Source organism: Rhea pennata, chromosome 2, assembly GCF_028389875.1.
Source record: "Rhea pennata isolate bPtePen1 chromosome 2, bPtePen1.pri, whole genome shotgun sequence".
Taxonomy (NCBI): domain Eukaryota; kingdom Metazoa; phylum Chordata; class Aves; order Rheiformes; family Rheidae; genus Rhea; species Rhea pennata.
In genome coordinates, this window is record NC_084664.1 from 52,751,842 (window position 1) to 52,764,056 (window position 12,215).

The 12,215-nt window shown below is 40.7% G+C and overlaps 1 protein-coding gene across 1 annotated transcript in view; it reads left to right on the forward strand.

The window, feature by feature from the left end:
• Positions 1-12,215, forward strand: part of ITPRID1 (ITPR interacting domain containing 1) — a 51,871-nt gene that overhangs the window by 27,492 nt on the left and 12,164 nt on the right. Inside the window, 2 exon segments of the mRNA XM_062568486.1 lie at positions 8,154-8,236; positions 8,598-10,103. Coding sequence (XP_062424470.1) covers positions 8,154-8,236; positions 8,598-10,103 — 1,589 coding nt within the window.

Sequence of the window (12,215 nt, forward strand, 5' to 3'; positions counted from 1 at the left end):
ATGGTGAAGTTCTGCCATTGAAATTCACAAAGTTCTAGCCTCTTTCAAGAGGCACAGGATGGTTCACAAATGCTAGTCAAGAAACTATATCCTTTTCTGTTATGTAAAAGAGCACATACTACTTCTCTTGCCCATTTTCATCTATGATTTGAGCAGGAAGGGGGAGGAGGGAAAATGACAAATAAAAACTGTTAAAATGGTTTTACATTTCATTAATAAGCAGCTCAGTAGAATATTTTCAGCTAATTCAGTCCTTCCCCAAATCTTTCTTCTATAGATGAGCTATGGACAATCTGTAATGAGAGAAAGAAAGAGAGAGACAGTCAACCCACCCACCAGCCTTGGGCATTTCACAGTGGAGGGTATTTATACCTGCTGTCACAGCACTGACTGTAGTGTACAGCAGATGTACTGCAGCTAGTCTTAAATCAATAAATATGTGCCCTAGCTTTAAAACACACTGGTACCTAATGTGCGTATCAGTAGCTTTCTAGCCTCAGCATGAGGAATCTGAGCATGACCCACCTCCTTCTGCTTTTCAGGCAGGTTTTGCAGCCTGGGCAGAGCTCCAGGCTGCTGTGCTTAGCCTACTGGCTCTACTGTGCCACTAGCATGCTAGACATAACTATACTATACACTGAATTTTAAGTCAAATACTTGGCTGAGACTTGGTATAAAATTCCTTCTCCCTCAGGTGTCCTAGAGGAGAGGGATTGAGGCTGAATGCTCTGATGATAGATGTAGAGATGCTCTGTAGCTGTTTGTGTTGTGCTCCTGCCCAGTGCAGTTTTTATTTTTAGTGCTCCATGCTGTGGTTTCCTCAAGTGTTTATGGCTATTTGGAAAGCACATAGGCCTGTGTCTTTGCAAAGAGACCTAGGCACCTAGACAACTGGGAGAGGAGCGTGAGGCTGTGCAGGAGGAGGCTGTGAAGCATGGTATGTGCACTCCCTTGAGCTATGCATGTCTCCTTCTAACGATGGCTGAGACAGCAAGACCCCATAATTAATAGCATAAAAAACTGCAGAATGAACAGAGATGAAACAAAATGTACGTAACTATCATATGACAGATGCACCAAGCACCTTTCATCTCTTCTGCCCCTGCCACATCCCCTCAGGGTCCAGCATACATGGTCACAGTCACAGGGTGGAGGGTTTTCCCCCTAGTTTGGAATGAAACTGGGTTTATCGCACAAAAAGAAACATATGCCTGAAATTTTACCAGCGTTATCCAGGCTACCTGGAAGAAGAACATTCCAAATTTGGTGTGGATTGGGGTAACTGGGTTTTGTTAGGTGTAACAAAATACCTAAAGATTTGTGCTTATGTGCTTATCTTTGGGCACAGACTGTTCTTCTGTTTCATTCATATGGCACCTGCCAGCTTGGTATGGCACAAATAATAACAGAATCTGGTTTATGTAGGAATTTAAAAAATATTTTTACCTATCACATTATGTGAGGTGTTTGGCACAAAACCCCAGGTTAAAGATAACAAGGAATACACAAATTTCTTAGTTAAACAAGATTTTGAATAAGAATATGAGCCTTTGCTGTAGCTGCTGTATTTTGGAGTTTCATTATTTGCTTTCAAATAATATGACTTTCTAATAGGATGATTTGTCTAATTTTTGCTGTAAAGTCATTGAAAAATAAAATCTGCAGAAGGACACTGGTTAAAACTCTAGTTTGTGCAGGCCTTTGGAGACAAAATCTGTGGTTTATGCGCTGCTGCCATCTGGTGATCATTCACCTAAAATGCTGTTTGCTACCAAGAACTAGTATTGAGAGAGGTCACTATTGCAGCATTACTCTAGTGAGAAGTAAGTATTTTTAGACTGGTATCTCTTACAAGACAAGCTATAGAACTGTACATTGTGTCTGGCCAGAAGACAAACACAAACCAGATATTTCTCACCTCAGTTAGCCTATTCATTATCATTTTTGCAAAACGGAAGCTGAATCAGTGCTATAGAAAATTGAACAGGAATATTAAAAAAAAAAAAAAAAAAAAAAAGAGAGAGAGAGAGAAAGAAAGAAAAGAAAAGAAAAGACTAAGACTAGACACTCTGTTCTGGATTCCAGTGGCACTAAATCAAATATTTATGTTCATTGGCATCAGTCAGAAATCAGTGCAGTTTTCTGTGGAGAGCTACCTACTGTATTAAGGGAAGGCAACACAGCTAGATGAGGTATGCTGAGTATGAAGCAGATTTTCTGGAACGTTAATGCAGGATCAAATTTTGTCACATGCATGGGCACTGATTGTTCCCATGATGACAAATGTACGTTTTTTTTTTTCCTTCTGATTCATCAAAGTTCAGTGCTTTAGAAAGTCCCCTGTTCTGGATAACATCACCTACAAAGGGTTCTTTGTAGCTTATGCTACAAGTATATATTTTCAGTAGGGCTTTATTAGCTCTGAATATCGTTATAGTGGATAGCTACCCAAAACAAATCCATTTCTATTTTGAAAGTGCTCCTTGAAAATACATTTTTGAGGGTTCTTTTTTGTCCTATGACAGAAATTCTTGATTTTTTTTTCTTGTGTGGTATTACAAAGTTTTGGAGGATCAGCACCTTCCATTCCCTCCTGTTAGAGCTGTGGTGCTGAGCAGCTTTAGAGGACAAAATGTTTTTGATTTGTGATGCCTGTCTTTGAGAAGTAAATCACAGGACATCCAGGATGTAATTAAGTATCTGTTCAGATCCGGCACTTCCACAGACACGCTAGGAGCTTCCCTCACCCCATCTCTTATTGCAGTGGTACTTCCATTCAACAATTGGACTTGTAAGTGTGTTTTTAGGCCAAATTCAGTGAGCTACTTATGCATGTATCTAGCTCTGGGCACGGGAATACTTCTGTATGCATAGACTTAAGCGTGGACCTAATTTCTTTGCTGAATTTAATATGAGTATTTAAGCTGTAATAATGCTTATGCTTTGAGAGTTTTGTGTGAGAGATTGCAAAGTGCCTTTGTTTATACAGCTAAGCGAATAATTCAGAATAAGTCTTCAGCTTCTCACCCCCTCCTCTCCCTTACAACATATCTGACTACACTGATGCTCCTTTGTATTGTTTAGTCTTATGTATATTTTAGAAATACTCATCCATTTCAGTGTCTAGGGACATTTAAATAGCCACAAAAATATTTAAAATGTGAACAGCATTGGTAGGTTGCAACTGGCCATTCTAGTTCTCTTATGATAGGAAGAGCAGACCAAATTTAAAATTTAGATTTCCACAAATTGCCTTGCATTTGAAATTATTGTGCCTAAGCATCCCCACACTCAAAAAATGTAGAAAACAAGCGCTGAATTATATTCATCAACATTAATGTAATTCGAACGACATACAAAATGTGGTATTATTTATTAGCAACATAGTAGTCTTCAAAGCATCTTCTGCAGTTCGCAAGTACTCTCTAGGCTAGAAGAAGAGGTTGTGCTGTTTGCAGCCAAGTCAACAGAAAATCAGCTGCAGAGTTTTCAGAGGAACCCAGAACTGCAGTCTAGCACTTATTTTTTACTGATTAGGGAAAATCTCTTCTTTAGCAATAAACCTAGGAGCCCAATAGTTTCTGAAAATTCCTGCACTGAAAGATGCTTAAAATGGAAATCCTGCTGTATCTGAATTCAAATAAGCAGAATAAGTCTCTTAATGAAACTGGACTGATCAAATACAGGACTGGAGAACTTTATTGGACTTGGAAGGCATATACTTCCTTATATGATACAAAATGGAGCAGAAACCTGATTAATAAGTGCCTCCGACCTATTTTCACTTAAAATTCAGACAGAACAGAAATGGGATGCAGCAGCTAAACTATCCCAGTTCAATTAGCACATAAAGGCGAAGAGCCAAGGTTTTCCTCACCAAGGTCTTCAGGGGCAATTCTCAGGTTTCTTTTTTCCAGCATAGCCAGATGTACTCTCTGCACAGGGCCCAGAGTTGTAATTTTTAGCTCAGAGTTGAATACCAGTCTGCGTCTCTACTTCTTCTCCAAACATACTTTATCTTCCCTTTGTGTGATGCTCTGCATGTATTTGCAGAATCTCTACAGGTTCGTGTGTCTCCACACACTAGGAGAACTCAGTAGAGCCGTATGAATAATGGATATTTTGGTTCAGTGGCTGAACCAAATGATAGGGGAAAAATGCAGTTTGGGTACACTAGAAATTAAAACATTTTTGCTTAATGTTCAGGTGATTTAACCCATTTTTGCACCTTTCTCCTTCAAACTGAAAAAATGCAGTTGCTTTCAGAAAGAAAGCACATTTGAATGTGAAAGGTGGGGGCATTCAAAAAACATCAGAATGAATTATGTAAATTTTGTTGACCTTTCCCCCCTCCTCCTGCCTGTTTTTTTGGCCAACTTGTATCCCACCTAAAGCCAGTCTTGCAGTTTCTGGAAGGTTTTAGCGTATCTAAAAATGAGTAACTGTTGCTGAGAAGAAGTTGTGTCCCTACTCACAGGGACACAAGACCTCATAAGACATAAGACCTCAGCAACTGCTGTGAGTGTTTTAGAGGCTAATCCATATTGTGTCAAACTGCCACCAGCATCCAGTCTGGGCATTTTCAAAAACCTGGTAGTTAAAGGAATTTGTGCTAGGAGGTATAGAAAAGGTCTGCTTTAGACCCCCACAAAGAGCTGATCTCCTAATAGAAACTCAAGTTATGGTTTTCCTCACTGGATATTACCACTGCCAAGACAAACTACACTGTTATCACTGGCAAACAATTAAAGTTATTGAAAAAATCAGAAAGGAAGAAACTATTCCTCATCAGGACAGCATCAGGTATGGTCTAATTTTAAGGCAGCATGATCTTCCTTCCCAGCATAGCACTTTGCATTTCTCCCAGGCATTTGTTGTTTAACCTGAAGTCCTTTGGGGAGCACTTTGATAATCTCTTCATAGGATTTTTACCTGAATATGGAGTGCCATATTCATTTTCATTAAGTCTTTTTCTTTTTTGTTCAGACTTCCATTGAAACCAAGGGAATTTTGACTGACTTTGAATGAAGTGAGTGTTTCAGAATCAGAGGAATACAAGGGAAAAAATCTCACCTTTTAAAAACCATTTACCTCATGAGTAGAATCATAGAATCAGTGAGGTTGGAAGGGACCTCTGGAGATCATCTAGTCCGACCTCCCTGCTCAAGCAGGGTCACCTACAGCATGTTAGACAGGGTTGCAACCAGGCATGCCTTAACTATCTCCAGAGAAGAAGACTCTACAACCTCTCTGGGCAACCTGGTCCAGTGCTCTGTCACTCTCACAGTGAAGAAATTCCCCCTCACGGTCAGGCAGAACTTCCTGTGGTTCAATTTCTGCCCATTGCCTCTAGTCCTGTCACATGGGACAACTGGAAAGAGTTTGTCCCCGTCCCCTTGACACCCCCCCTTCAGGTACTTCTACGCATTGATAAGATCCCTCCTTAGTCTTCTCTGTAACTTCTACAGTGCCTGGCGCACTGGGTACGATCTGGCACATCAATGTGGGATCTAATGATTAAATTAGGCATCTGAATGTAGTTGAGAAAGATCCACAACATGGGCCTCAGAGACATTGCTTTGCACTGACCATATGGGGAAATTAAACCTTCACTCTAGGAGGACTAGTTCATTGGACACCTGGTATGTAGGTGCATGCAATTTAGATACCTAACTTAGATAAAGCTTATTTACCATCAGTGATTTGACAGAACTATGCTTAACATAGTTCTCCTACTAAACCTTTCTTCTCTTTTACAGGTTTCTATTTTGATTACATTAAAACTATAGAAGCTGGAGTCATACTCAGAATGGTCATTAAGACCTTTTGTATTACTATTTTTTAATAAACATGCAGCTAGCCTTTCAGAGTAGTTTGAGCCATAATTTACATACGTACCTTGCATGATTAGTTGGTGAGAGTTATGATAGCCAGGCACACATCACATTTGCTTCCACGGCAAGCCCTAGGAGACACATAGACATCTTTCTGCAGCCTGATTGTAGTGATATTAACTCAGCCTGCAGACTTTTCATTTAGTCTTATGTGTTTCTCACTGTGCCTTACAATCAGCCCAGAGTCCAATGCCTTGTATATTTTGGGTAGTGCTCTAGCTAGTGCATGAATATAAACGTTGATGGAAACGCTACATGAGTGCAATACACAGAAACAATTGACTCTGTGGTTGCAATAGATCAACCACATTTTCTGTAATAAATGGTATAATTGCCTAGTTTTGACCAAGTCATAAGGTAAATTCTAACAGCACTGATCTTTCATTAAAAGTTACAGGTATTTTTTTCCCCAACATGTAATTTCCAGTAGCATCCCAGCTACTTTGGTAACCTGCATATCTCAGGAGAAAACAAAGGATGTGAAAACCATAAGTGAACAGATAACAGTCTTCTATTTCTGCAAACTTCAATACTTAAAGATTAATTGTTATGATTATTGTATCCTGCAATGGAGGGCCTTTCTCTTATGGAGTATTATTTTGAGTCCAGAAGCGATTTGAACTACAGCAACTGAAATATTTCTATTTTTCAAAAATTTTCTAAGTCTTTAACTGTTTCTTCATTTTTATGTATAAAAGACTATAGGCCAGACTGGCATCCTGGAAGCAACAGCTGGCTAAGATGCAAAGGGTAATTGAAACAGCTTTAAAAAAAGTTTAGAGAATCTGTAAAGCAGTCTCCCTGGGGGAGAAAATGAACCATTTCCTGGGGGAAACTGCAAGGATGAGTTTTTAGGCCACCCACAAAGCAAGCATTTTTCAGCAATCTTGCTGCAAATGATGTGATGTGTGAGATGGGGACGGATTTCTCATTTGAAATAGGAAAGTGAGTGACTGATATGCTGATGGCAATTCCAGGACTGACAATGCAAAACATACATTTCAAATACATAACATGAGATCTAGTTTTGGTTTTACAGTTGCTGCCTGGAAATAGGTAAGAAACTGTGTAATTTACATTAATAGTTGTCCAAAGTAGATTTAATAAAGTCAATAGGCTGTTAATGTGAGTAGATATTATTTTGTATTTCCTCATCCCATAAGTAAGAAGTAATAATTCAGGTCTCAAAAATGCTTGGTAAATTGTCATATTTTCATGGATATAACCAGCAGAGAAAAAGCCTTAGGATTCAACAGCAGTTTCTGATGTAAGTAACAAGAGAGGAGGTGTACCCAGTGTACTCAGTCTCTGTTCCTTTCCTACCTTTCCACAACAGCCTCCCTCTTTCTGCTCCCCAGAGCTCTATCAAAACTCTACCTGTTTTCGTGCCAATTATCCGAGAATGAAGGCATTATATGAGGATGAAGATTATCTGAAAATGCAAGTTTTCCAAGGGCTGAGATTTACTGGGGTGTGCAGGATAACTGGTGGTTTACTCTCCAGCACTTGTGCTTTTAAGGGGGGTTGGCTTATATTCATGGAATTAGATAGCTGATGGTGAGGAATTTGTTTTATTTCCAGTGGTTAGGGTAAGAGGTGACTGAGCTAGAAGGGAAGATGATGTGGTTGCTAGATTAGAAACTTCTGGAGTAGACGTGCAGTGTCTTCCTCTAGCCTTTATGTCTTGGCATGCAACCCTGTATCATCTCTGATTGTTACTGTAATGTCCTGTTGCGGCCTGAGGTGAAAACTGGGTAAAGATGATAGCAGACGTCTCAGAGTAGAGACAAATGGACCTAGGGCAGAGATTAGGGCTGCTCCCCTTCCCTGCAGGAATCACCTGATTGAGTGAAGCCATTGAAACTGCACAGGTGAGCAGCATGAATGAGATTTGGCCTGAGCCAGTTCCAACGATCAGCTGTCAGAAGATAACATTTTTAGCGCAATAGTTGGCTGCTTTACAAGTTATTTATGTTGTGCAGGTAAGTCAAAAAGATAAAATACACAGTTGTTGACCATACTGGAGGATAACTCAATGGCCAGCATCACTATCAGTAGCTACCCAGAGTGTGTTTTGTTATTTGTTCTGGTTGTAGCAATATTGCTGGGTTTTGGGGAATGGTACCAGGATCAAGCATATTTATAGAAACGGAAAGTATGCTTAAAGTGCACCTGCTTAGGTGTCTGTTTTGGCCTATTATTGCTTTCTATCTTTCTCTCTAATTTTTCTCCTCCCCCCCTTTTTTTTTCTCTCGATAGAGGTGATGGTGACAAGAACAAATAGCCGCCAGTCAGACAGCAGTGGCTTTATGGAGGAGTTGCCAGAACCTTTAGTTTTGCAAGTAAGAGCTGAACAATTGTCTTCAGTAACTCTATGAAAACTTTACAACCCTGGCAAAAGTAATGTTAAAAAAAAAACATGAATTCATGAAAGCTTCTTGAAAGCCACCACAGTTACATAGGATTTTGCAAGGATGCAGACATCAGATAAGAAATATTAAAATAATATTTGATTATTTACTTACTTTGGTATTTATAGACATTTATAGGTGTATTTAAAGATACCCCTCTGTACCCAGGGATGATCAGGGCATAATAGTGGTGGAAAAAATAATGTGATAGAACAAGTGTAATATTTCAGTGCTGAATAAGTGTAGCATTTCAGTTCTTTTTTTTCTCTCCTTCTCCTCCTTCTTCTTCCAGAATGCCTCTTTGTCAGGAAAAATAAATCTTAGCTCTGATACCAACAACTACCAAGAAGCTGTGTCACATAGAACGGAGCTTCCTGTGTTAAATCGGGATTTTCAACAAAAGCCAGAAGATTGTGTTTCTAAGGCCTTCATGACAGGTTGCAGGAGGATTTTGACAGCATCTAGATCAACAAGAGTATGCAATGACCAAGGAGAAGAGACTTGTCTTATACTAACTGCAGAAGATTGCCAGCATCAGGCCTCTAATGCTGGGTCGCAGAGTTTTGTCCAAGAAAAGTTATGTGACACAGGCAAGAGAGAAGTAAAAACTGAAAGAAAGCACCAAGAAAAAGAGGAGTGCATAAAAGAGCATATTTCTTGTTTTCAGAGTGATAACCAGGATGAAGGAGATTCTGTCTCCTCAAAATTTGATTTTCAACTATATTTCAGTTCAGGACATAAAAATGTGAATGCAGCTTTCATTGAACCAAGTGACACTACATCTGAGATTGCCAGGGAGAGCAAAATCAGAGTTGAAGAAGAAAGTGAGAGGTACCTGACAGAAAAGGACATTGGAGTTGCATGTCATGAAAATGTCCAGGGAGGTCATACAGAATATGTAAAAGGAGAGTGGTGGGGAATGGAAGCAGTCAGTGATGATGGTGCCTTTTTTTCAGTGAGTGAGGTGACAAATGGGCAGAAGTTCTGCAAAATGGCTCATGATTGCAGAAATACAAGGTGCTCTTTTGAAACAGGGCTCCCAGAAACTCTATGTCAGAGCCCAGCAGCGCACAGCGAAAGAAGTGCTATTTCAAGCAGTTCTCCTCAAATACCTCCGAGCCCTCTCTTGGGCCTAGCAGAAGGGCTTGGGTTAAGATCCTCTGAAGACAAAGAGACTTGCAGTATAGGGGAGATATTAGGTGCTAACAAATCAGTACTGGAAAAAAATGTCCAAAACAGTGAAATGAATGCTAGTCCTCTGAAATCTGTTACTATTCAGAAGTCTTCGAGGTTGGATGTCGTTTCAAAGATGAAGTGTGCAGGGCAAAATGCTCCTCTCAGTGAGAGCCCTGCTAGAGATGACACTGTGGACTTCTCTGAGGCATTAGTGTACTGCTCTGAGGGTGGCCAGCTCAGACAGTCAGGCCCTGGGGCTTCAAAGGATGGCCCAAAAGAGACCACCAAAGCCTCCAGTCTGACTGACTTCCCTGCCAGGAAAATCAGGCAGCTACTGCTGTTTCCTCCACCCCGTCACCACCTCACAAAATCAGCTTCTCTTAATACTGTGCTTTGTGGCAAATATGGGTCACACTACAAGGGCGAAGCATCTGGTATCTGTGGTGCCCAGGGCTGTCACTGCTGTCTCTGCTGCTGCCACTGCTGCTGCCTGAGGACCTTCCCCCTAGCCATTTCTCCCCAGCACCCTGTGGGCTACTGTTCAGATCATGTCACCACGGAGCTGCAGCTTTGGAAAACACTGATGCTCCTACAGGAAACCGCACCGAGAAATCTCTCTCCGGTAAGTATGTTTCTTCATATAGTAGTGCACAGAAGGCTGGCACACACATGTGCTAAATGCACACATCACCTTCCCCTTTCCACTCCTGTTGTGCTTGTTGCTTTAGTGAGGCACGTCTTGGGAACTTACTGAGGAAATGAATTGGGAAATAGGCATTCCCTTCTCGACAAGGATGGCAAATACGTCTGCGCTCATTCAGTTTTGTTAGGCTCCGTATTTTAATGATGTGTGGACATCAGTTCAGCTCAGTCCTAAAGTGGTTAATGTGAATTGGGCAATAAAGTTGACTGGTCAAAGCAAAGGATCAATTTACAGATTCAGGTTCAATAAGTTCCTGTGAACCAGCTGAGTTACATTAGCTGAATAACTTATGGGACTGCAGAAAATGCAAGGCTGTATGATTTAATACAATCCTCTTTTACTCTGAGGTAATTGAGGTTGCATTACTTTATATCTGTCAAAGACCTGCTGTGCACATCCAGATACATACCGCAACCCAAACTGCTCTAAATTCAGTGAATTTTGACTTCTTAGACTGCTAAAGTGACCTTATCATAATAGAATAAGAAGCTGCCATTAAAGTTATGCTTAGCTGCATATTTGCAATAAAAGCACAGATTGTAAAAAGTCATCAGATTTTTATTTCATTGCCTTCTCAGAAATGCTGGGAGTTCTCAACAGTTTTGAAAGAATAGGATTTTGGGGGGCAATAGAGCAGGGAAAGGAGTCAGAAATGGCTTTTATGTCCTGAGAAAAATATGGATTTGAGCTGCTTATATCCTGCTGATTTACAGGAGTTCCAATTTTTCCCCTTCCCTTTGTGCTTCATAAGAAAATGAAACTTGAAATCTTTACATGCTGGGGAAGAAAATGATCACATACAGGTTCCAGAAGGTCACGCTGGTGAGTTTTACGCTGCCACATCATTGAATATAGAAATCTGCAGTGTTTTTTCCTTGAACAGTATATGGCAAGACAGGTGTTTTGCTGGATATCTTGCTGTTGCCACAAGATGGCAGTGAGTCAGTACCTCATGGCAGACTTGGAAGCCTTTTTTCGTTGACTGACAACAGTCAGTTTATCACTCCCCTGACAGGGGCTAATGGTGATTTTTCTTCTGTAGTCTGTGGACGAGCAGTATGGGAGGAATAGGCTTTGCGCTGTAATGTTATCCAAGACCTGCTCTTTGAGATATGACTCTACATCCAAGCTACTGCACAGTAGATGAGGCTGTGAATTTATTGATTATCAGTCACTCTGCAGAGATTACTCCCATGCCTACTTTGCACTTTGCTTGTACATGCTTCTACTGAGAGAAACTCTCTGAGATTACTTCTCATTTACCAAAAGCATGCATGAGGAGTGCTACTGCTGCAGAGCAACTGTTAAACAATAAATTTACCTTATGTATGTATGTCTTACCATAAATGAGGTCTTGCCTGAAAGTAGTCCTGGAACATTTAGTTTCCCCTTCGCCCATGTTGAATCTAAACTTTAAATAAATCTGTGTGATTATGTGCTCTGAAATATGTGCCAGAGCAGTTGCCCTTACCTCATCCACAAGGGTGAGCATGACATTTTACCAATTGTTGTGCCTCTTGGATCTTCCACATAACATTGTGATGTTTTCCAATTTTCTCTGAGCATTGTGGAACCACCTAGAAATTGGTCTGTGGCCCATTTTCTTCTTCCTAGTGACCAGAAGGACAAGAGCTCTTTAGACTAATTTAGGCATGCTTTCTTGATGGTCAGTAGTCCTCTTTCTGCTTAAACGATGCAGTGGTGCGAGGAAATCATAAATCCCATGTGGATGTGCAGCTCACTAGCACCCCAAGTACTCCCAACTATGAGTAGCCAAAGTTTCTGAGGATCAAAACTAAAGACTGTGGTGTGTGTGTGTCGGCAGGGGGAGGGAAGGGAGAGAGGTTGGGAGAGGAATAAGCAATCAGCCACCACTTGGTTTGAAGGTGAACGTAACAAATCTGACTGCCTCAGCGGATTCTACAATTGCTGATCTGACCTGCAGTGTCAAGAAAACTAGCTGTGATTGATGTAGAACAAAGACTGAGCACAATCACCTCTGAAGTCACAGCCCCAGCTCTGTGACCCTCT